This window comes from Pteronotus mesoamericanus, unplaced genomic scaffold (assembly GCF_021234165.1).
Source record: "Pteronotus mesoamericanus isolate MK-2021 breed Mesoamerican mustached bat unplaced genomic scaffold, CSHL_Meso_final contig_20, whole genome shotgun sequence".
NCBI lineage: Eukaryota > Metazoa > Chordata > Mammalia > Chiroptera > Mormoopidae > Pteronotus > Pteronotus mesoamericanus.
In genome coordinates this window covers 18297113-18322705 of record NW_026555085.1, presented here as the reverse complement: position 1 = coordinate 18322705, position 25593 = coordinate 18297113, and the positions used below count along the sequence as shown (strand labels likewise).

Below are 25593 nucleotides of genomic sequence, written 5' to 3'. Positions count from 1 at the left end.
TATTCTTCCAATCACAGTTCTCTCTTCCCCTCTTGATCCCAATGACTAACATATTAAATCTTGTTCTGATCCTGCTGGTTTCTTTTTGCAGAAAATGTAAATATATGTAAAAGTGGTTTTTAAAAAGTCTGATTACAAAACTATCTCAGGAGTTGAAAATGATCTAAAACTATGTTACTTTTCTTTCCAGGGATGACAATGAAACACTTCTTATTTTTGGCTGCTGCTGCTGCTGGTTTTCTGCCTGTTTTGACTGTAAGAGTTTTATGAGGTTTATGTATTTCATAATTACTTCTTGGAAACAATATGAGCTAATCTTGTAGTAGACTCACCTTGTTACAAACACTGTTGTGAGAACTCTGCCTATCGTTCACCTAACTCTCAATGTTGCTCTATTGGGCAAGTGCTAGTCTTAATCTTATATTATAGAGAACCATTAAGTCATGTAGCCAAGGTTAGATAACTAGGAAGCAGCAGAGCCGAACAGTAAACATAAGTAGTTTGGTTCAATGGGCCCATGCTTATTTTATTATAGTCCCTCTCGAAAATTAAAAAAAAAAAAAAACAACAACACTGAGAATGTAGGGCAAGAATTACTTATTTATAATTTATCCATGTATTGTCCATGACTAAATGGGAAAAAGCACTTTTGTTTTGTTTACTCAGAAAAGGTAAGTATTCCATTAATATCCAAACTGTATTATCTAATTTATAACTATAACAAGATTTTAACACATTAAAATTAAACATAAAATGAATGGTGCCAACAGTAAGGAGAAAAGTATTATATAGGGTCTGGCAGAAGTAACATCTGCTCGAGTGTGGTTGGTAGGGCAATAATATGGGTGTAACAATTTATAGTTTTAATTTGAACATTTCACCTAAAATGTCATATGGTGTGCTTGAGTGCAATATAGTTGTGTTACAGAATTACATGCTTATGCTTTTGTAATAAAAAAGAGGCGTTATTTGTGCCAGACCATGTATATGGAGGTATTAGCCATGGCCTAAATATAGAAGGCTTGAATCTCACTACTTATTAAAAACAAGAACCTCAATCAGAAGCAACAGAACACTCAAAGGTATAGTAAGAAATAAGGCTCAAATATGTTGTGCTCACCCACTAATATGTACCTCTAGATACCTCAATGATATAAAGAAAACATTATACTTTTTAATGTTTCCTAAAATGTTTGTGTTATAAGTTGGAGTTAATAGCTTTGGAATAGAAAATGGTTTTTGTATTTTTATATGCTAAATAAGTCAGACATGGAAGTTACTAAATATTATAAACAAAAGAGAATCGATATGCATTAGACTATTGGGTTGTTGGTTTAGACCGTATCATTCACAGACTCCTCCTTCCTTCCCTTTGAATCTCTATCCATTTTTTCCCTCAATGTAGAGGGTGGATCTTCACACTTCACAAGAAAGGAAAGCTGGGCTGAAGCATGGAGACCATTTCAGAGTGGGGGAGGGGTGGGAGTTGGGGAAGGCAGGCAGTGAGCAAGTTACATTTGCCTGTAAGACCTAGTTAATAGTACACTGGTGTAGACCACTTAGCCCAAGTTCTGGGAGACAGGCTGGCCCAGGTTGACATGTGAAAGGAGGAATCAGTATCACATACTGATATCCAATACTGTCCAAGAATACAAAGGAAAAACATGAAAGGATTGAAGACCTTGATAAACAAGGTGTCTACATTCTATAAATAGATAGTTATTGGAACATTTGCATGTAATTTGATAGACAGTCTGCTCAGAAAATTAAGGCTTAAGAATTTTAAAAGGCAATATGAATATAAGACAAATAGAGCCCTTCAAATACATATCTCAGTTAACGTAAATGGTAAGTTGTTTTAACTTGTCCCCCTCCCCCTCCAAAAGTGTAATACTTTCCATTTTTAAACTCCAGATATAAAGTAAATGGACTGACCTCCAGGTTTGAATGTTATTTTAAATTTCTCTTTAATGTTAGAGTTTACTGGGGTACTAGGCATCCAGTTGGACAGAAATATTTTTTTAACTGAGATATAGTTTCCATGAGAATCTGGTAAATGTTACAAAATATGGTCTTAGAAAGTGTAGGGACTGGCAAGCAGGTAATTAAGCTGGTTTGATCTTGTAGAATGTAATTAGTGATTTCTCTGGTGATTAGGACATCACACCTCAGATCTAAAGGGCATAGAGACATGGCTTGGCAGAGCAAGCTGAGAGAACGTACGAACAAAGGGACAGGCTTAGGCAAATATTCTGAGCAGTGTGGAAACCGGCACATCGGAATAACAAAGAGAAAACCACTGAAACTAAAGCAGAGAAAAGGAGGGGAGCATATCCTAAAGAGAGCTTGGGAAGTCAGCAGGGTCTTCATAGGCTCAGTTAAAGATCTGGTTCTTTCTAAGACTTGTAAACTGCTGAGGCTTTTAACAGAAAGGTGACTCCATTGTGTCTGTACTTTGAAATGTTTACTCTGGTTGATGGCTGGAGAATGGACTGCGAGGGACTGGATAGGACAGTGAGAGGGAGGGTGAAGAGATGATGGGGCAGGTGGTAATGCTGGGAGGCCAGTGAGTCCAGGTGAAGGAAGAAACCTATGAGAGGCAGGAGAAAGACAAAGAGAATGTGTCATCCCTTACACTAAGAAAAAGACTCTTTCTACACTGACAGCTTAGTCAAAGGAGTTAGCTGCCAATAGACCAAGTAGGCTACAGATATTTAGAGAAGCCCGGGCTGGTGTGGCTCAGTGGACTGAGTGCCAGCCTCTGTACCAAAGGATTGCTGGTTCAATTTCCAGTCAGGGCACATGCCTGGGTTGTGGGCCAGGGCCCTGGTAGAAGGTGTGCTAGAGACAACCGCACAGTGATGTTTCCCTCTCTTTCTCCTCACTTCCCTTCTCTCTAAAAATGAATAAATAAAATCTAAAAATAAAAAACGATATTTAGAGAATATATTGTATTTACAATTTGAGTTTGTTGGTGGCTCAGGGCTGTTTGGGGCTTTGTAAAATGTTCAGCGGAATCACTAGCCTCTCACCACAAGGTGGCAGAGTACTCTCCCTCATCCAGTCACAACCACCAAAAATTTCTCTAGACATGGTCTAATGCCTAGTGGGAGAAGAGGGAAGTTGGGGAGGTGTATCACCAGTCATATAAACCCATTGTTGAAGTGGAATAAATGAGGACAGGGTGAATGTAAGACTATTGTTACTTAAACAGCTGGAAACTATAGACAGCCAGTGCTGGAAAACTTTTTGGGAATTTTGACAGGGAAAGAAAATAGAAAGGACAATGATTGAATGTGGAAGTGAGATAATTCAAGAGGTTTGCTTGTTTATTTTAAGATACAAGCAATATCGTTATGAATAAATGTCAGTAGGATGGACCAAGACAAAAAAATACTGGTTGCAGATTAAATGGAAAGATAATGTGTAATAGGGGATTTGGGGGAAAATGGAAGAGAATAGACTAAATAACACTGGTTCTGAAATGTGCTTTTGAGAGAATGAGCTGTTTTTAGTTCTTTGAGGAACCCCATACAATTTTTCATAATGGCTGAATCACTTTGCATTTTCAGTAACTGTATAACAGGATTATCTTTTTTTCACATCATGGCCAATATTTGAAATCATTTGTTTTTAATTATAGCCATTCAAACAGATGTTTGGTGATACTTCACTGTGGTTTTGATTTGCATTTCCCTGATGAATAGTGAGGTTAAGAGCATTTTCATGTATTTTCTTCTTTGGAAAAATATCTGTTCATTTCCTTTGAGTAATTTTTAATTGGGTTATTTATTCATTTTTTTATACTATTAGGTTGTATGAGTCTCATATATAGTTTGGATGTTAATCCCTTATGATATATATGATTTGTAATATTTTCTCCCATTCTATAAATTGCCTTTTCATTTTGTTGTTACCTTTGCTGTGCAGAAGCTTTTTAGTTTAGTGTAATCCCATTCGTCTCCTTTCTTTTTTTTGTCTTGTGACTGAAAAGGGGGCCACATACTAAACCTGGCAAGCTCAGGGGAGGCCTGTGTGGCAGCCTTACAAACTCAGAGATCTAAAGGAACCACATAGGATGGTCTGAAATTAAAAATTTCCTCACTAAAAGCAGTTCATGGCAGGCAGGTATGTCCTAGGCTAGAACCTTCTGACAAAAGTCCATCAGAGCCTGTCTATTGTCTTTTTGAATCTATGATAACATACCTTTGGAGTGTTAAATTTCCTTTTTCGGGGCCTCTCAAACCACAGGCACTGCACCAGAGTGAGACCACAAATCCCTTCATTGTTATTGTGTTAATTGTTAACTGCCAACTCTCTTATACTCACCTGTGTAAAATAAACATATGTCTATCATTTTACCTTTTATCCAATCCTAGGGGTTTCTCTGCTTTGCTTTCTCCTGCCTCCCTAATCTGTATCACCAATGGATTTCATGTAATCCATTTATACATCCACTTTTGATTGTAATATATAAAATAAGGTGCATTACTTCCATTCTCCTGAGGATTTTCTCAATCCATTGAGGTTTTGCTTCCCTGCAATTATGGTCAGTTTGACTCACACTCATAAAAATTCTCTACAGGTTTGAACATTTCTTATGTTGATAGCCTGTGCTTGCCAAGTCCAATAGCAGCTTTTTACCTGTGTTTTTGTCCAAGACTTTTTCAATTTCAGGTCTTACATTTAAGTCTTTAATCTATTTTGAGTTGATATCTATGTATGGTATAAAAGAAGGGTTTGGTTTAATTATTTCACATGTGATTATCCTATTTTAAATTTGTCAAGAGGACAGACCTTATGTTAAGTCTTTCTACTACATACACACAAAAAAAATAACAATAGTTACAATAAAGAGGGTGGGAAAAATCTTTAGGAGATGATGTTTATGGTCTTGATGGTGGTGACGGTTTCCTGAGTGTATACTAAACTACAAACTCATTGAGATGTACACATTGAATATGTATGCCATTTTACATCTCAATTATACCTCATAAAATAGTTTCCAAAATAAAAGTACAACCTGTTCCATAGTACCACAAGAGACTTACCTGCAGTATAAAAAGAAGTTGAAGTAGCTGCCCTCTCATAGTTTCTCTTCACTGAAGAAAATAAGACATATCACAATCTATTGAGGGAAGTACTCATTGGAGTAAAGTGTACAAGTTCTGTAATAACATCGTGGAGAGAGACAGTGCGGAGTAAGCAAGTAAATGAGTAGAATTGATAAGCAGAATTAAAGGACAACTTGAGATTAGACATCCTGATATTGGGTGGTACCAATATTAGTTATGTTCTGTTATCTTTTGGCCAATACCCAGCTGACTTAATGCAGGCAGGGAAATTCTTGGTCCCATCCAAAGTCGGGGTGTTCCTAATTGGGGATGGGCAAGCATTGGGTTCAGTCTTTTAGCAAGACAATTGTTGAAATGAGAGGACATGGGTAGAAAAGAAAGAAAAGAGAGGGCAAATGGAGAAAATAAAGAATGAGATTAATGGCTAATAGAATAACTGAAATTATTAATAGCTTGGAAGAATAGGAAATCATGGTCAGTGAAATGCTTGACCAGGTGATTAGGTAGGGAGGTTTGGCCTTTTGAAGGGACCATGAGATGGAGACTATGACCATTGAGTTCGAGAACTAAAGAACCTTAAAGGACAGGTATGAGAAGAAGAGTTCAAAGGCTTGAGACGTCAGCTAGAATTATCATTGTGGGTTCCAGAATCCCTCAATTTGACTGAGTCATTAGGAGGACAAAATGAATTTATTTCAGGAGACCCAATTCTATGAATAAGAGGAAATGACAGGAGAATTGTCAAAATACTCAGAGATGAGACAGGAGCACTAAATGCCATTACTGGGGAAGGATTTTCCAGAGAAGCAAGGTGAGTTATAGTCTGAAAATGATAAGGGGATTCTTGTGAGCCACCAAATTCTCCTCTAGTCTAGACCAGAGCAACCTGCAGTATGAAGGGGAAATAGCACCAAAATAGTGTGTTTTTGAGAAAATAATGTCCCCATGGAACAGTCACTATGTAGGTCTTCTGAAGTTCCATCTTTATGCTTTTTCTCTATTCCTTAAAACTAGTGCTATAAAATAAATGATGTTAAATATTTCTATATTTTAAAAAGGTATGACACTTGATCCTGTCTATTCAGAAACTACATTGATAGTACTATGGTAGTTGAGGAATAAATAGATATCACTCAAATCATACCACATAAGTTCTGCCACTGTTTTTAAAGATAAGAAGTATATGTGGTATATCACAAACACAGAAAAGAAGCTGCTCTTTATTATAATTAATGTTAACCTAAAACATGAAGGAGTTATTTTCTTCTTAATGAATTGCAGGATAAAAGGTAAACATATTTTTTTCTTCACACAAATTCTAGATTATAGCTGATTTGAATCATATTTTATACTTACAGATATAAATATTAATGTTTTCTCATATAAGACAAAGATGTAAAATCTGAGTTAAAGAGACTTGAATCTTTATACTCAGTAATGAATCTCTTATATTACTTTCTCATAGACACATACCTTTAAACAAGAATTCAACTGTAAGTGGTTTAACAGGGAAGCAAAGAGAACACTTGGAGGTACAGTGGGGAGTGAGCCAAGGAAGTAAAGTCAGTCAGTAAAAGACATGCTACCAAGACATCCTATTGCGGTTCCTATTGCCCAATAACAACTGCAACAACCTGGTCCAAAGTACCACTTAACAAACTTCCAAAACCCCATCACAGAATATTGCACTGCTCTATAGGCTTGTATAATGTCAGACAGACATAAAGAAATCCTCAAAACTAGTACTGGAGAAATGGAAACTAATGTATTGAGATAACAAATTTTAAAATACTCTTTGTCATTTTTCAATGTAAACTATAAATTAAAATTGTATGTAGGTCTGTACAGTAATATATTGAACATGATAAATTCCAGTTAAAAGAAGGAAGATTAATTAACTTTCTGGTAACAGGCAAAACTAGCGATGGTTCCATATGGTACAATCCTTACTGAATTGGCAGTTGTCCAAGAAGAAATTGTTAATTTACATAATTCCTTCAGGAGACGAGTAGTTCCAGTAGCCAGCAACATGCTGAAAATGGTAAGATTATTCAAACAGCAGTAATAATGATGATGATAACAGTAATGGTGTTTACTGAGTTTTTATAAAGTCCTATTCATTTTCATTATACTATGTTTGGTCTTCACAAGCAAACCTATGGCATAGCAGCAGAAGAAACAGGGGCCCAGAGAAGATAACTTTCTCAAAATCATGCAATTATTAAACGACAAAGTAACAATTCCAACTCAAACAGGCTGGCTTCATTCACAGTGTGCTCTAGAACAGTGCTTCTCAAACCTGAGTGTGCTCCAGAATCACCAGAAGAACTGGGTGCACCGCAGGTTCTTGGGTCCCTCTCTCTGAGCTCCTGATTTGGAAGGTCTGGTGTGGAGACCAGGTCAGGCTCCTGCTGATGCTGATGCTGTCAGTCAGTATCCTCAATACAGCAAACTTTGTTTAACAAGTTGAGGCGTTTTAATAGCTGTTTTCCCTAGGCAACAGCCAAGAAGCTAAGGCATTTTACTAAGAATAATGATGTCCAGATTCTAAGCCAGGTAATGCTGCCAGGTAAACAGATATCAACAAGTGTATTTTCCATTTCCCTTGCATCTCATAAAAAGAGAGAGAAATTATATTCCTGCTATAAACCTCGTATGTGAGCTTTATCAGGTGCTATGAAACAAAACAAATTTAGGGAAGTCTCAGGTGATTAGCATTGCATTTATTATCTCATGGAAGTATCATTCAGGTTTTGGGGGAACCTTGTCCTGGTTCCTTGAACCCTGGAGTGGCCTAAAGTAGCAAGGGTTAAAAATAGGACAGACTCTGGAGGACGATTCTAAGTGACAGTTTCCTCATGCAAGTGACAAAGGAGAGGAAGCAAGTGAATAGATAAATGATTTCAAAATTTATCTCTTGGTTGTCTTGGAATCCTAAGTGTTATTTGAACAAAACAATAAAAATCAAAGGCTATTGTCAGCATTGTTACATTGTGAGTGTTGTAACTGATGTGCCTATTGTGCTTACTATTGACAGTCATTCTTTTGAAACCTATCATATTAATTCATTTAATTCAATAATTCTGTGATTACATACTATCATTTCTACTTTACAGATGATTAATCTGGACCTCTGAGAAATTAAGTAGCTTCTCCAGTCATAAGTACTGGATCAGTACAGATACAACTATAAATGGCCAGCCCCAGGCACCTGCCCTTAATTGTTTACTTTGCTTAGGACAAACATGGTCTTTTCCAGATGAACAAACAAGTGTAGCTAAGAGGCATTGAAGAAGTTACAGAGTAAGTGGAAATTACAGGTTCTGATTTCAGAATTTCATTATTGTGGATTGAAGGGGTTTATTCAATGGAAACATTAGAACATAAGAATGTATTCAAGGGTTAAATTGCAAAAGGTATGAGAGAGCAACAAGATGATAAATTAAGCTCACTAATAAAACAATAATATTTTAAAGGGAATATGGGAATTGAGTTCTTCCATAAACAATACATAGGACATGGATAAAAAGAAAATGATAGAATTACTGTAGGGCTAAAAAGTCCATCACGACTGCCAGGCAGGTATTTAAAAAAAAAGTTTCTGTACTTTGGGTTAAAAACTGACTAAACAGAACCACTTGTTAAAGGCAGAATTCATAGTTTTGGTGCAATACTGATTTGTGATTTTAATCAGGGATGTATCACAAAAATAAGGTATCTTATTAATATAAATCAGAAGTAATGTCCTAGAGAGCTTCCTCAAAGAGGTCTGAACAACAGACTGTATAATGAATGTTGCAGATAATTTACACAGTAAGATAAGCAGAGCCTGAAATGCAAATTAGCATGCTGGGTGTTTATTGGGGAACAATCTCCAGATTTAGGCCTGACTTTGAAGGTAGAGAGGGCAACAACATTGGGCATACAGAGGAGCTGGATTATGATGCAGTCCCAATGGAGGCCTCAGTTACCCCCATGGGAAACTCTAAAATTAGGACAACCTTTCTGAGTTGTCCTGAGCTGGAGGGAGGTGGCCTGGCCTTTATAGTTCCCACACATACTAGCTGTTGGACATGGGCTGCCCAGAGAAGGAATAATGGTAATGAATAAGGACAATTTTATGAAGGACAGGCAAGTAGTAGAGCTTTCTGTGGGCAGGACTCCCAGCTTAGGAGGAAATAAGTCCCTCTCTTATTTCAGAGAGGGACCTGGGTAGTGCATCACGGTATGTATCACAAGTAGTCAGCGACAAGTGAGCCAGCTAAGTTCCAGTCCTGAGCATTTGGTAACCTGTTCGCTATAGGCTAGATTTTGTACTAATGGGTGTGACTGATGATGACATCTCCACTGCCAGGAGATCTTGTACCCTAATGGGATGTGTTGTGTTATCTCTACTTCTTCAGTGAGGTATATTCACTACTAAAATCTTTTCTTGAATGAAACAATCAAACGCTATGAAACCATGTTTTTTACTTTGACCTTAGGCTAATGAATTACTTAATTCATCTTAGTTTACTAAATTAATCATCCTGAGGTATAATTCTAAGAAACAAATATGATGGCAGCATATGCATATAATAGTTAAACATTGAGACAAAGATAAACATTGTAAATCTCTGTCAGAGTGTCATCCAAGAATTATTCTAAAGAGTAGCTAAATGATTTCTGTAAAATCCTGTAGTGAAACACCATCTCCACAACTTTGGTGGATAATGTGGGCATACCAATATTTGAACAGTCTTTCAAATGAATGTAACACAGTGTGAGAAAGAAAAGATATTTGGGAGAACGTTTGTCACAGAGTCCCATAACTAGTGATATAGATGTTCTGCATTTCATTTTACTGGGAAATATACCAAATGAAATGCTTTAACTCAGCACAATTGACACATGCTGAGAGCTAAGAGCACTCATTCTGGAGCCAGAATACCCTAGATTCCAGTTCTGATTTTGCCACATATTTGTTGTTTTATCTTAACAAATAATGCAACATCTCTGTGCCTCAATTTTCTCATTTGCAAATGGGAATAATAATAGTACTTCTCTTGTACGATTGCTGTGAGTAAAAACAAGGAAATATACATACACAATTGGTAACAGATCCTGGCAGATAGTATTAGATATAATTTTTATTGTCATTCACAATTTTATATGGAGATGTGTGACACTGTACCTGCTTCTAATCACAGTCATTTATTTATTGAACATACAAGATTTGCCATATCATGATCTTATTGCATAAGGTATCATATTAAAATTCTTGAATAAATAATTGGGTAGAATTTTAGGTTGCAGATGAAGAAACAGATTCAAAAATTAAATAATATGTACCAATAAGTGATGGGAGGATTTCTAACTTTGGTATTTTTTACTGGAAGTATTTACTTAACCTCTTTAGTACTTCTGAGAGAGAAGCTACACCTGAACTTTATTATCAAATTTTGATTTTTTAAATTCAAAGGCTAAAACAATGAATTGGGAGTCATATCTTCCTCTTTCAGTAGACTATTTAAATTAGTATAATTATTTAAATTATCTTAAATTATTTAAATTGAGGATATTTCTAGCTTTGGGTTTTTAAAAACAACAAACTGGAATCTTATTATGGAAATGTTAAGATCTTGTGTTTGTACAATATTTTACTCTTCCTCTGTAGAGTTGGAATGAAGAAGCTGCAGAAAATGCCAGAATATTGTCAAAGGATTGTGACTTGGCAGAGAGCAATGCACTTAGGAGGCGAATTACAAGTTGGTATACGTCTATATGACTCCCCTTTGCGCTCACAGGTCCTCAGAGATTGTTAAGTAACCAAAAAGGGTAACTTAATTCCTGTCATCTATATTTACATTTATTCCACAAATGACAATGAATTGGGGCCCACTACACTGTTTCATTAATTTTTTAAGCTTGGATATTCAATTTTTTCAAATTCCAGGTTCTAACCATCAAAAGAAAAGTATCAAAGCTCTCAGTGTTACAGAGTAGTTGAGTAATACAATGATGACTGTATGGGCAGATAGGTAGCTAAAGGTTTCCACTCTACGTTATTTCAGCCACCCACAGCATTGCCATACCTTGGGCTTTCGAATACTAATACAGTTGAGAAGTTATATTCAACTCTGCTGAGCTTCCCAGAAGAACAATTTTAGGTGCTCAAAAATGACTCCATCTCATGGCATATATAATAGGTGTGTCACTGTTAGTTTCCTGGAAAGCCAATACTACTTCCTACTCAAGTAAAGATTAATATTTATGAGGTTTTTTATTATAAAATATTTAACAATACTAATGAAACCTCCATATTTATAGAGTATTGGGCATCTTTGCCAGATATGTTGAGCAGTGAATTAGCAATATGTGTCTTGTCTTCCCCAAAGGCATTCAGGAGTGATATGCACTCCTGAATTAAGAGCCCACAGCACAAGTGGGATGGCTAAATGAGCAAATATTTATTTCAAGGACCTTACATTTTTAATACCTCAGCGTAGCTGTTTTCACACCATCAGCCCTGTTACAAGTCATAGTCTGCTCTGACTGATTTCACCCTTCTTCACCAGCTAAGTGGCAGAGACTGAAATGTTGGTTTATTTGATTTACAAACTTTGCACATTATCTTGTACTGTCAGTTTCTCACCAAATCTGAGCACCAGATGTTTATTCATCAATGAGAAAGAAGATTTCCAGCAGAGATACAAATGAGTTTGCCTCCTCTTAAAAGACATTGCTTGGATGACCAATAAAACATTTATAAAGTAAAATAAGGAAATCATCCCTGTAAAGTATTTTCATATTTTCAGACTATGACCCAGCCCTTTTCTCTCCTTTCAGATACTTTCTGTGGAGAAAATAAGCATTTGACATCTTATGCTATTTCATGGTCAGACGTAATTGGAATCTGGTACAATGAGTCTAAATATTTTCGATATGGCTTCTGGTCACCAATGGATGAGGAGAAAACATTTGAACATTATGCTCAGGTAACTTGTGAACTGGCAAATATACACATTGCATAGGTGACTATGATCCTATGCAAAAAATAGGAGATTGAGAGCAAAGAAAAATCATTCTACCCACCTTTTGCAAACTTATACTAAACCCACTGAGTTCCTCTTATAACTTGCAACACAAGGAGATGTGATTCCCTTAGTAGATCACTTAGAGTGGATGTTACCTCCTTTACATATTTGATTTTTATGGGAATAAAAAAATAATAAAATATCAATAATTTAAAAATTATGTTTGTAAATAATGAAAATAATTGTATCATACAGAGAAACCCCCTTTTTCCAGTTTATTTTTATTGTGGTAAAATAATATTCACATATATTATAAAAGGTATCATTTTAGCCACTTTGAAATTATATACCATTAGTATTCACTGATATTAACTACATTCAAATATCACCATCATCCTTCTCCAGAACTTTTCATCTTCCCAAACTAAAACTTAGTACCCATTAAACAGTAAAACAGTACCCATTCCTCTCTTTCCTCATTCTCTGGCAACTACTAGTCTACTTCCTGTCTCTATGAATTGAATCATACAGTACTTGTCTTTTTATGTCTGCCTTATTTCACTTAGCATAATATCTTCAATCTACATTCATCCATGTTGTAACACATGTTAGAATATTACTCCTTTGTAAGGCTGAAAAAAATTTTCATTGTATGTATATACCACCTAGTGTTTATCCATTCATCCATCAATAGATAATTAGGTTGTATCTACCTTTTGACTATTGAGAATAATGTTGCTATAAACATTGGTGTACAAGTATCTGTTCATATCTTGTTTAAATTAATTTGGATATAAACCCAGATGTAGAGTTGCTGGATCATATGGTAATTCCACATTTAATTATTTGAGGAACTGGCATGTTGTCTTCCACAGCAACTGTACTATTTTACATTCCCGGTGAAATTTCAAATGTTTACATCTATACTGTATGGTGTCATAACAAGATATCACAGGCTGGGTAGATTAAATAATATAAATTTATTTTCTCACAGTTCTGGAAGCTTCAAGTCTGTGAATATCTGGAGCATAGTCAGTTTCTGTGAGAGCTCTTATCCTGGCTTATATATGGCCATCTTCTCACTGTGTTGTTGCATGGTCTTCCTTCTGTGCATACCTGCAGAGGGGGTTGAGCTTTGGTGCTTTCTCTTATAAGGATACTAATTCTATCATATCATGGCCCCGCCCTCATAACCTCCTTTAACCTAAATTAATTCCCTAGATACTTTTCCAAATAGAGCCCTATTCTGGTTAAAATTTCAGAATATGGATTTTGAGGGCACATAAAAATTCAATACATAACACACATACACTTCTTATATTTGATTTTTTTTGTTTGTTTTGATTATACAAACTGCAGTAAGTGTGAAGTCGTGTTTCATTGTGGTATTGATTTGCATCTCTCTAATGATTAATGATGTTGGGCACCTTTTTGTGTGCTTATCAGCCATGTGCAGATCTTCTTTTTAAATTTTTGTATTGTTATTCTATTACAGTAGTCCCAATTTTTCCACCTTTCCCTACCTCTACCCAGCTCATCCCCCACTCCCATAGTCAATCCCCAAACTGTTGTCTATGTCCATGAGTCATTCATATATGTTCTTGGGCGAGTCCCTTCTCCTTCCTTCTACCATGTTGTGTATCTTCTTCGGAGGAATGTCTTTTCAAGTCCTTTGCTCATTATTTAACCAGGTTGTTTTTGTTTGTTTTTTAGTTGTAGGATATCTTGATTCCCTTCTCATTTCCATTTGTGTGTATACTATAGGTATTATCTATTTGGTTACCATCTGGATTATATGTAATGTTCTAAAATTGTAATAATCTGTGTTAAATTTTTAACTGATTGCAAAGAAAACTACTTATTTTCAGCTCCAGCACCTTGCTTATGTAACCATTAACAAATTATTTTTTTACATTGTACACCTATTAAGATAGAGTTATTATTATTATTTTTATGCATTTATCTTATAAATCCTATAAAAAATTAAAAATGACACACAAAACAAAATTATAATGATCCTCATTTTTATATTTCACTGTGTATTTATGTTACTAGGAATCATTATATTTTCATATGTCTTCAAGTTACTGTTTAGTTTCTTTTTATTTCACTTGACAGATTTTCTTCAGAATTTTTTGTGGAGCACATCTAGTGGCAATAAACTCCTTCATATTTTGTTTTGCTGAGGATATCTTAATTTCTCCCTCATTTTTGAATGACAGTTTTGCAAGGTATATGCTTTTTGGTTCACTATTTTTTTTTCTTTTAGAACTTTAACTATATTACCACACTGTCTTCTACTGTGTGTACTGCAAGTTTTCTGCCGAGAAATCTTCTAATCATCTTACTGGAGATTCCTATACATGATGAGTCACTTTATTTTTCCTGCTTTCAAGGTTTTCTCTGAATATTTACTCTTGACAGTTTAAATATATCTTAGTATTGGTTGTATTCTACTTGGAGATCATTGAGTTTCTTGGATTTGTAGACCCATGCCTTTCCTCAAATTTGAGAAATCTTAAACAATGTCTTCAATTAATCTCTCTACTACTTTTATTCTATATAATCTTTTTTTCGCTTCCAAAATATGTAAAACTGGTCTACTTAATGATGTCCCACTAACCCCTTAGGCTTTGTTGAGTTTTCCTCATTCCTTTTTTCTTTTTGCTAGTCAGATATGATAATTTCAAATGACCTGTTTGATAGTTGGTTAATGCTTTCTCTTGATTGTTTAAATATGTTACTGATCACTTGTAGTAAACTTTTGAATGTAGTTATTGTATTTGCAACTCCAGAATTTCCATTTGGTTCTTTTTTTTGATAATTTTAATCTTTTTTGACATTTTCATTTTGTTTATATATTGTTTCCCTGATTTACTTTAGTTTCTTTTCTGTGTTCTTCTTTAGTTCTTTAAGCATATTTAAGATAGTAGCCCTAAAGTCTTTGTGTAGTAAGTCTAATGCCTGTGCATATTCAGGGATGGTCTCTGTGATTTCTTATGTTCCTTTTAATGGGCCACATTCTTCTGTTTCTTTATATACCTTGTGATTTTTGTTGTTGTTGAAAATAGGGCATTTAAACAAAAGGAGCAACTTCTCCAGTATTTTCCAACTGCTAGGAAAGACCTTGATTGATTAGCAGGGAATATTTGAGACTGGGCATCAGTCCAGGATAAAATTTAGGGGTCAATTTATGTTATTTTTTTTGAGCAGGTATCTTTCCTGAGAATATGTCTCTGGTTTATTTTTAATTGCCCCAAATGCATAGCTACTTTTAAATGTCTTAATTTTCCACAATTTCTCATCTCTTCTTCTTTTTGGCATTTAACATGTTCTACAGTATTTTATTACACATAATCCTTTGCCCCAGGTGTCAGTGGGATTGTAGTTCCTCTTCAGCTTTAATGAGCTAAGTCCCCTGTTTCCCATGGCTTTTCCTAGCCTGAGATCTGAATTATGCCACAGATTACCATCCGTACTCTAAATCAGGAAAACAAGACTATTCCTTGGGGCAGTACATGGGAGGTTAGAACATTGCGAATAAGGTCCTCTCTACTCCCTCCAGCCCAGATGAGGAAACAGAATCAAGACCATCTACTTCCAATAATGCTGTGGCAAGCAGAGAGGCAGTATGTTGAAGAAGAGTAAAAAGTTATTGAAATTTTCTACCATTTCAATTATGTTTTTTTTCCTTAATTTGGTGTTCACTTAGTTGCTATAAATCTTTGACAGTTTTTCACAACTTCTATAAAGTTATTTTTGCCAGAATCTAGTAGTTATTTTTACTATATCCATGAGAAAATAAGGACCTGGAACTTCCTAATCCATCATCTTTCTGCCACCACTCTTCTTTGCCTAGCCTTTTATTTCACAGCATTTTAAGTCCACAAAGGATTTTCATTAAAGGTCTAATAAATATATATTCCTACTTATATTTATAAATTCTTCGCATTTTGTCAAATTTGTTTATATGTCTATAAAAATACACATTTTTCTGAACCCTTTGAAAGTAAGTTACTGATGTCATGACACTTAATTTTTAGTATGTTAATATGTATCTCCTAATTACAAGGACATTGTCCTATAAAACTACAATATCATGGTATATCATGGTAAATATCATCCCGCCAAGTAGAGGTAGAGATAAAAATTTGAACCTGAGTTATTTTGCCAACTCATTGCTCTGCACTATGCCTATTCATTGATGCTTAAGTAAAGTTTCCTCCATATTTTGATTTTTGTATAATCACCAAGCCACCTTCATCAAGTATCCTGATTTTCCATATAGATTTGAGGGAAAGAAGAGAACGAGCCACAGTCAATGATGGCCACTGAGTGTGATATGTATATGTGTTAACTATAAACATGGAAATCTTTCTGTTTTTATGACTTCCTAATAAGCTACACTCAAAGTACCCTAACAGCAAAGATGTTTATTTTCAATCATAGATAACAATATTCATATTATAACCATTTAGCAAAATATCATTACTAATAAAATAATGTCTTTATATTTACAGATTGTTTGGGCTTATTCTTACCTCATTGGCTGCGGCGTGTCACCATGCTGCAAAAGAACATCACCTCAATATCTCTATGTTTGTCATTATTGCCATGAGTATGTATTATACAGCTTGGGTTCACATAACTTTTAGAAATATATCCCCCTCCCTTATTCTAGTTTCTCAAACATAAAATAAAAATCAAATGAATACATCATATGAGTTAAGCAGAACTTTAGAGATAAAATGTCATTTAGTCATTAACTAAAATATTAAACACATGCACACACACTTCTCTTTACATCATATTTTTGTAAGTAAATCTATATATTACTAATAGAATGTCCAAATTCAGAACTATTACCCCTAGCTTTGCTATGTATTATTGGTATTTAAAGTAATATTAGTTAAGGGAGACAAATTTTAACTAGCTTAAGCAAAAAAAAAAAAAAGAAAGAAAAGAAAAAGAAAGAGGATATTTACTTCAACAATGCAGAGTATTTTTATAATACAAGGGCAGAAACATAGTGGATTATCAAGAATAAACAGAAAAATCCAAGCATTCTTGTATTTAGCTTTTCAGTGTAACTATTGGTGTATGTCTTTTCTTTAGAAATTAAATTTACATGTTCAACAGTGTGAGTATCAGTTCCTAGAAGAAATAATCTGATTGCTTCAGTGAAGGGCAGGTGTACTCCTTTGTCCTCATGCTGTGTTACCACTGTGTCCCATATGTGTAGCACAATAAAAGATGTTCAATGTGAACCAATGAAAATGATTTATCTGATAATATGCTACCACCTCTATACTGTATATGAGTTCCCTAAAATCACCATATATGTAATTTATATAAAATATCATATAATAGCTCTATAGGATTTATTTCTGGTCTTATTATGTCTTTGTTTTAGTAGTTAATATACAATGTGACTTTATCTATGTAATTAATACTGAGAAAAGTAAGATCTGCTTGCATTTATAACTCATCAATTGTACTGAATCTTTGAAGGGGTTGATGGTCTGTGGTGAACTTCTGGAAATAGTAAAGAAAGTAGAGTGAGGAGAATTTTCTTGGAAAAAGATTTTACCATGTTTTTGACAAAAATCCTTAATTAAGTGATAAATTTCCTTTCTAAGGTAAAATTTTAACAATATAAATATCAAAGAGAAAAAGTGTTAGGTACAATGTTCTTTGAGCCAAAACATTTAATTTATTTTTTAAGTGATATTAAGTACAAATCAGCTGTGATCCACATTGTTTTCTTAGATATCTGCAAGTAAGCCTGTCTTCTTTGCAATTTCAAATGATCTCAGAACTGCAAATTCTTACCTACTCACTCCCTCCCAAAACTCTCTAGATTTAGCCATGCTAGTGTACTTTTATTTTTTTATAATACCTCATATGTTTCTATAAAAGACAGTAATGTGTATCAAGTTTCTTATGATGTGGTGCAAGATGAAAAATAGAAAATCCCCATGCACTTAAAATTTCTTTCCTTTTTCTAAATTACATTTTATTGATTTTGCTATTACAGTTCTGATTTTTCCCACTTTTCCCCCTCCACACAGCACCCTGCACTCCCACAGGAAATCTCTCCACCATTCTTCATGTCCATGAGTCATGCATATAAGTTCTTTGGCTACTCTGTTTCTTATACTGTATTTTATACTCCCATGGTTATTCTGTAACTACCTATTTGTGTTTCTTAATCCCCTCACCTCTTCACACCTTCCTCCACACCTCCCTCCACCTGGCAACCATCAAAATGCTCTCTGTATCCATGATTCTGTCTCTGTTCTTCTCATTTGCTTAATTTGTTTTTTAGATTCATCTGTTGACAGATTTGTATTTTTTTGCCATTTTATTGTTCATAGTTTTGATTTTCTTCCTTAAATAAGTCCCTTTAACATTTCATATCATAACAGTTTGGTGATGATGGCCTCCTTTAGTTTTTTCTTGTCTGGGAAGCTCTTTATCTGTCCTTATATTCTAAATGATAACTTTGCTAGGTAGAGCAATCTTGGCTGTAAGTCCCTGCTTTTCATGACTTTGAATATTTATTGCCAAACCCTTCTAGCCTGCAACGTTTCTTTTGAGAAATCAGCGAAGTTTATGGGAACTCCTCTGCAGATAACTAACTGCTTTTCTCTTGGTACTTTTAAGATCCTCTCTTTATCTTTAACTTTTGGTATTTTAATTATGATGTGTCTTGGAGTGGGCCTCTTTGTATCCATCTTGTTTGGGACTCTTGGTTCTTCCTGGACTTGCACGTCTATTTCCTTCACCAAATTAGGAACATTTTCTTTCATTATTTTTTCAAATAGATTTTAAATTTCTTGCTCTTTCTCTTCCCCTTCTGGCACTCCTGTGATGCAAATGTTGGACCTCTTGAAGTTGTCCCAGAGGCTAATCATATTATACTCTTTTTTTTCAGATCTCTTTTTTCTCCTTCTTGTTCTGATTAGTTGTTTTTTGTTTTCTTATGTTCCATAGCTTTGATTTGAATCTTGGCTTCAAACACTCTTCTGTGTTTCCCTGTAAATTGTTCTCTATTTCAATTAGTGTATCCTTTGTTTCTGACTAGATCTTTTTTATGTTGTTAAGGTCCTCTCTAAGTTCCTTGAGTATCCAGTGTTTTGAACTCTGCATCTGATAGATTGCTTATCTCCATTTTGTTTAGCTCTTTTTTTAAAGTTTTGATCTGTTCTTTCATTTGAATCATGTTGCCTTGTCTCCTCATTTTGGGAACCTGCCTGTATTTGTTTCTATGTAGTAGGTTAACTGCTTTGACTCTCTTTCTTGGTAGTGTGCCCTAATGTAATAAGTGTCCTATAGAGTCTAGTGGCACAGCCTCCCCTATCACCCAAGCTGGGCACACATGGTGTGCCCTTCGTGTGGACTGAGTATACCCTCCTTCTGTAGTTGAGCTTTGGTTACTGTTGGCAGCCCCCACTTGTGTTTTGCTTGGGGCCACCCTGCCTGAGCTACAGAGCAATGTGAGATAGCTGCTACTTGTGCTGGGCTTGGAGATTCCCAGGTGAAGCCAATCTGCAAATCTAGGCTCACTGCTGCTAGTGTTGGCCACCTGTTGCTTGTTTGATAGGATTTAGGAAGTTGTGAAGCATGAGCCAAGACCAGCCATTCATATAGAAAAGGAGCTTGGGTGGGCCTGTACTTTGGGTCAGGCCGAGTCTCTTGGGATCCCCAAAGCAGGTCAAACAATGTTAGCCATGTTGATGGGGTCTCAGATATGGCACCAGCTTGCCTGTTCAGTCACAACAGATGTGGTTTCTTTAATTCTGTAGTTGTCAGGCTTCCATTCAACTTGATTTTCAATGGTCTGAGTGATGGTTGTTTTATATTTTAGTTGTAATTTTGAATATGGTTGTGAGAAGAGGTGAGCCATGTCTGCCTACGCTGCCGTCTTGACCCAAAACTTTTCTTAGCATTGCTAAGAACATGTACTTTTGCATGACCGTTAATCAATTCCTTATGAATATAAAGAAAAGTTTCCTATTGTAAATGGCTCTAAGGCTGTCCTGCTACTTAGGACTTGACTGTCCAAAGAGGTGCAAACTGCCTCAAAATATTCTTAGGATACCACAGTTTCCAGTTGTACATTTAAAGAGAGAAATTATCATCATTGTTAGTCTAGAAATAGTAAACCCATTTTAAAGATTATCACTGTTATATACAAGTGGTTTTCAAAAATTGTTTTTAAAGTTGATTGTGAATAATGAGTACATTTTATATGTTTTTCAAACATCAATTTTATTAGTCCACTTTTTTTTTTAAAGGGGAAATGAACCTGGCATAAAAAATCAACCTTATATGCTGGGAATTCCATGTGAAGCCTGTCCAAATAACTGTGAAGATAAACTTTGTAGTAAGTTTTACATTCCAGTTCACTTAATGTTGACTGTTGATTTAGGAATCATGAGTCTTTTAAATCAATCATTGAATAATATTTCACTGTCCTATAACTTTTATCTCAATCATTTAACAGGAAAGATCAACATTAGTTGATTTTCCCTTCTCCCCAGAGCTACCTAGACCATTGATGAAATCTATTAGAATGGGAATAAGTCTAAATTCAAGTGTTCACCCTAAAATTTAAAGACCCAAACAGGGGCACCCTAGATAAAACGTTAACATAAGTATAAATCTTTCTATGCTCTATTAGAAATTTCTGGGCTCATTTACTGAAGCCTTTAAATTAGACATATTGCTTTCAAGTTACCAGCGTTCTCACATTGCTTGCTGCTCCATAATTTCCCTACCTGCCTGACCTTATTATGGCATGTAGAAGTAAAACTTTTTAATTTCAATGACATGATATTGTATATAGAAAATTTTAACAACTCCACCAAAACTGCCAGAATTTATAATTGAATTCAGTAAAGTTGCAGGATACAAAATCAATACACAAAAATTAGTTCTGTTTATGTAGACAAATAACAAACTGTCAAAAAATTAAATAACCAATCTTAGTTGCAGTTATGTCAAAAAGAATAAAATACATAAGAATAAATTTAACCAAGAAAGTAAAAGATATATACACTGAAAAGTATAATACATTGATGAAGAAATTGAAGAAAACACAAAGAATGAAAATATATTACATATTCATGGGTTGTAAGAATTAATATTGTTAAAATATACATTAAAATATACATATACAATCTACAGACAATGCAATCCTTATGAAAATTCCATTGACATTTTTCATAGAAATAGAACTATTAATCTGAAAATTTGCATAAAACCACAAAGGACCCCAGATAATCAAAGCAATCTTGAGAAAAAAGAGTAAAGCTGAAGGTATCACACTCATGATTTTAAACTATATTACAAACTTTTGTCATCAAAACAGTATGATATTGACATAAAAACAGAAATATAGACCAATGGGACAGAAGACAGAGCCCAGAAATAAACCAATGCATATGTAGTCAATTAATTTGCAACAAAAGAGCCAAGTATATACAGGAAAAAGGGTAGTTGCTTCAACATATTGTGTTGGAAAAACTAGACAGCCATGTGAAAAAGAATAAAACAGAACCACTTTCTTATACCATATACAAAATTAACTCAATGTAGATTAAAAACTTGAACATGAAATGTGAAACCATAAAACTCCTAAAAGAAAACATGAGGGAAATCTCATTGATATCAGTCTTGGCAATGACTTTTAAAGTTTGATACCAAAAGCAAAAGCAAGAAAAGCAAAAATAAACAAGTGCTACTACATCAAACTAAAAAGCTTCTGCATAGCAAAGAAAGCTATCAGAATGAAAAGACAACTTATAAATGGAACAAAATATTTGCAAATCATATATCTGAATTGGGATTCATATCCAAAATATATAAAGAACTCACGCAACTCAACAACAAAAATTCCAAACAATCCAATTTAAAAGTGGGCAGAGGAACTAAATAGACATTTTTCCAAAGAAGAGAGTGACTGCCCTTAACGCTATGACACTCTCTCCTATCAGGCACATAAAAGACACTCACCATCACTAATCATCAGAGAAATGTAAATCAAAACTATAATGAGTTTTTTCCTCACACTTGTTAGAATGACTATTATGGAAAAGACAAGAGATAACAAGTGATGGTGAAGATGTGGAAAAAAGGGAACCCTTGTACCCTGTTGATGGGAATGTAAACAGGTGCAGTCATTATGGCAAGTGGTATAGAAGTTCTTCAAAAAATTAAAAATGGAACTATCATATGATCCAGCAACTCTGCTTCTAGTTATTTATCCAAAAGAACTGAAAACACTAGCTCAAAAAGATATCTGCACCCTCAGGTTCATTGTTATTACCAAAAGCCAGGACATGGAAACAACCAGTCTATTAACAGATAAATGGATAAAGACAATCTGATATACATAGTATTCATATATATAATATTTATGTATAGTATCTATCTGTCTATCTATCTATTTATATATATATATATAATTAGTGTGTTGTACACCTTAAACTAAAATAATGTTATATAGCAGTTATATCTCAATAAAACTAAGGAGAGAAAAGAATAAAAGAAAAAAAATAATGAAAACACTTAGGTCAAAGAGAAACTATGTTACATACAAAGAAAAAATCCATCACATCATATTTTTCTAAAATATTACATATCAGAAGACAGTGGGATAATGATGGATAACTTATTTAAAAGAATATTGATGAATATATGTGCCTGTTCATAGGTTAGAACCCACTGCATTTTTATTTAAGAAAAATTTCTGGGTAAAGAGATTATTTAAGAAACTTTCCTATTCTATACGCAGATTTTATATAATTTTTCATTGGCTAATATATTAACTTTTTCATTAAAAAAATGCTAGATAACTTATACTTCCTGATTTCAAAACTTACTACAAAGCTACAGTAATCAGTGTGGACTGGCTTAATGACAGACATGTGTCCCTGGAATAGAATAGAGAGCCCAGAAATAAGCCCTAGCATATGTGGGTGTACATTTATTTTAATAATCCAAAGCTATACCTTACTTATTAAATGGTAGAACATCAAATAAACAGACTACAATGAATAAACAAAAATTTTAGCACTTTATTATATATAGTGTATGATGTTGATGGTTTCAAAATGACATTCTAATTTATAAAGATGATTCATTTTTAATCTGTTTAGATATGTTCTGCCAAAAAAAAAAATTGTGGTTAAAGAAACCTGTTTAATGTCAGACTTAATATACTTTCATCTTTTTTAATAACTCACTCCTTACCTGTTTTCCTTTCTAATTTTATTAGCTTATGATAATCAAAATTAATTAGTTATTAATTAATTTTATTTTTATATCTTTAAGGAAATGATCTCTTTCTCCAGTGACAGGGAATTTTTGAAGTTAATATTGTGTAACCATGTTTTCTTTTCCTTTCAGCTAACCCGTGCATCTACTATGATGAGTACACTAACTGTAAGATGCTAAAACAGGTGCATGGATGCAGCCACCAGACAGTTAGACTATTGTGCAAAGCCAGTTGTCTTTGCGGCAAAGATAAAATAAGTGCTGCTGGTTTCAGCTAGAGTGTGATGCTGAGGAAACGTCCCCTGGATTGTATCTTTTCCCTTAATTTGCTTCGGTAGCTTCTGCTAAATTTCATTTGGTTTTAATTATACTTGAGATCCCAGTTTTTCACTAATGATATGTGGGCATCAGATATTTACATCAATGCCACCCATTCCTGTCTTGATACATCCTGAAGTAATATTGTTTTCAATTTTCTCACTCTGCAGTGAAAGGTCTAGTTCAACATCAGCCTCATATTTAAATCTTGTGATTTAATAACCTTGTGATTAGACTTCTCACGTTGACATAACTCAGTTGAGGGCACCCCTGGGTCCCTCTTCCTCTCTTTAACTCCTTCCCCTGCTTTTTCGCACATCCCACCAACCAGATGTTTGTCTACCCTGTATAACTTACATAAACTAAAAATTCCTCACTCCTTTACTTTTATTTTAAATCAATCATTAAAATAATCTACAAAGCAAACCAAGGGTCTAGTCTCATTCATTGCAAGGTAAATAGTGCTTAACTGCAAGTGGTTTAAGTGTCTTATTATTTCATTGCTATATCTATACACATTTCTAAAGCAGGGAAAAAAAATTGTGTGTCCTTACTTTGACAAAATATGGATTCAGCACCGATCACATATAAAGCTTAATTCACAGAGTATAGAAGATATTGCCTCCCTCATTTCAAATAAAGATGTAAATATTAGTGAATATAAACATTAAACCAATTGGTGAAGTGTACAGCGACGTGGCTACTTATAGAGCCTGGTACCTGGTATTTTATTTTCAGTTTACAGATTTTTTTTCATAAATGTGTCTTTTGTCATGACACATATAAGAAAGAGCCAGTGAAAATCAAGTTTTACTTCATGAATGACAATTGTCTGTGGGTCCCCAAATAAGCTTCACATGCTAAATATCTACAAGGAAATGTGACACAAATTATAGCGTAACTTTTTTAAAATGCTTCCCAACATTACCCCCGTGACCACAGTTTATCAGGAATGTTTGGATCACAGCAACACATTCCTCACAGAATGAAATCTCATGATATGTTCCGGGATCATCGTCAGGGGAGAAAGTCATAATTGGACTCAAGAGCCCAAAAGCACTGTTCCGTTAAAAACAAGTATGTTTGTGTGAGTGTGTGTGTGCACGTATACTAATGGCTGTCTAGACAACCTATGAAGCAAAGATATTAAAGAGCATCATTGAGGACAAAAACCTGATTAGGTTATTGGGTTCACAGTAGAGAGTAAATGGGCACAGAAATGGATCCAGATTACAGGGAAACCTGGAGGAAAGGCAAACTGAATGACTTGGATTTGAAGCCACTCTTAATTTTCATTTAAAAAAGCTTCACAAAGATACCAAGTTCTACACAAATTTATGTAGAACTTGTACATAACCTTAGAGAGGTATGTACAATGAAATGATCCAAAATGTGCAGACTGATAAGTGGCCTACATTAGGGATCATTGTGGATTTTCAAAATATGCTCAAGGCTTAAGCAGTTAGAGCAACATTGTCATGACTCGCTCTCCCTATCATGCAAGGGAGGGCATGACTGTTCTCTCACTGCTGAGGGTACAGAAATCTCAAGACCTTTCTGGGATTGTGTACCCTGAATCACTAAATAATAGGGGGACATGCTATTTCTCCTACTTAGATCAGCCTGTAATGTTCAAGTCTTTTTATGGGAAGGAAAGAGAGAAGGAGCATAGAAGTTTCTCTAGGGTGAATCCTACCACCTCATATAGAAATGAAATAGAGGATTTATCAAATGTATGTTCTTACAACAGCTAAGCTATGGAAGCAACCCAAGTGCTATCAACAGACAAGTACATAAAAAAGCTGTAGTACCTTTATACAGTGGAATATTACACAGCCATAAAAAAGAATGAAATTTTACCATTTGTGACAGCATGGATGGATGCTCAGTGAAATAAGTCA

The 25593-nt window shown here is 34.7% G+C and overlaps 1 protein-coding gene across 1 annotated transcript; it reads left to right on the top strand.

Annotated features, from left to right (window-relative positions):
* Nucleotides 1–192: 192 nt before the first annotated feature.
* Nucleotides 193–24033, top strand: CRISP1 (cysteine rich secretory protein 1). The gene is made up of 7 exons (XM_054568803.1): nucleotides 193–261; nucleotides 6988–7116; nucleotides 10732–10822; nucleotides 11904–12052; nucleotides 16612–16709; nucleotides 20392–20480; nucleotides 23507–24033. The coding sequence occupies exons 1-7, from the start codon at nucleotides 193–195 to the stop codon at nucleotides 23650–23652; spliced, it is 771 nt and encodes a 256-aa protein (XP_054424778.1). The 3' UTR covers nucleotides 23653–24033.
* The last annotated feature ends 1560 nt before the right edge of the window (nucleotides 24034–25593 follow it).

Excerpts from the sequence above, each read along its gene's own strand:
- CRISP1 (XM_054568803.1), top strand. The coding sequence starts at position 193 with ATGACAATGAAACACTTCTTATTTTTGGCTGCTGCTGCTGCTGGTTTT. Across the intron at positions 16,710-20,391 it reads GTTTGTCATTATTGCCATGA|GGGAAATGAACCTGGCATAA; the intron begins GTATGTATTATA and ends TTTTTTTTAAAG. Across the intron at positions 20,481-23,506 it reads CTGTGAAGATAAACTTTGTA|CTAACCCGTGCATCTACTAT; the intron begins GTAAGTTTTACA and ends TTTTCCTTTCAG.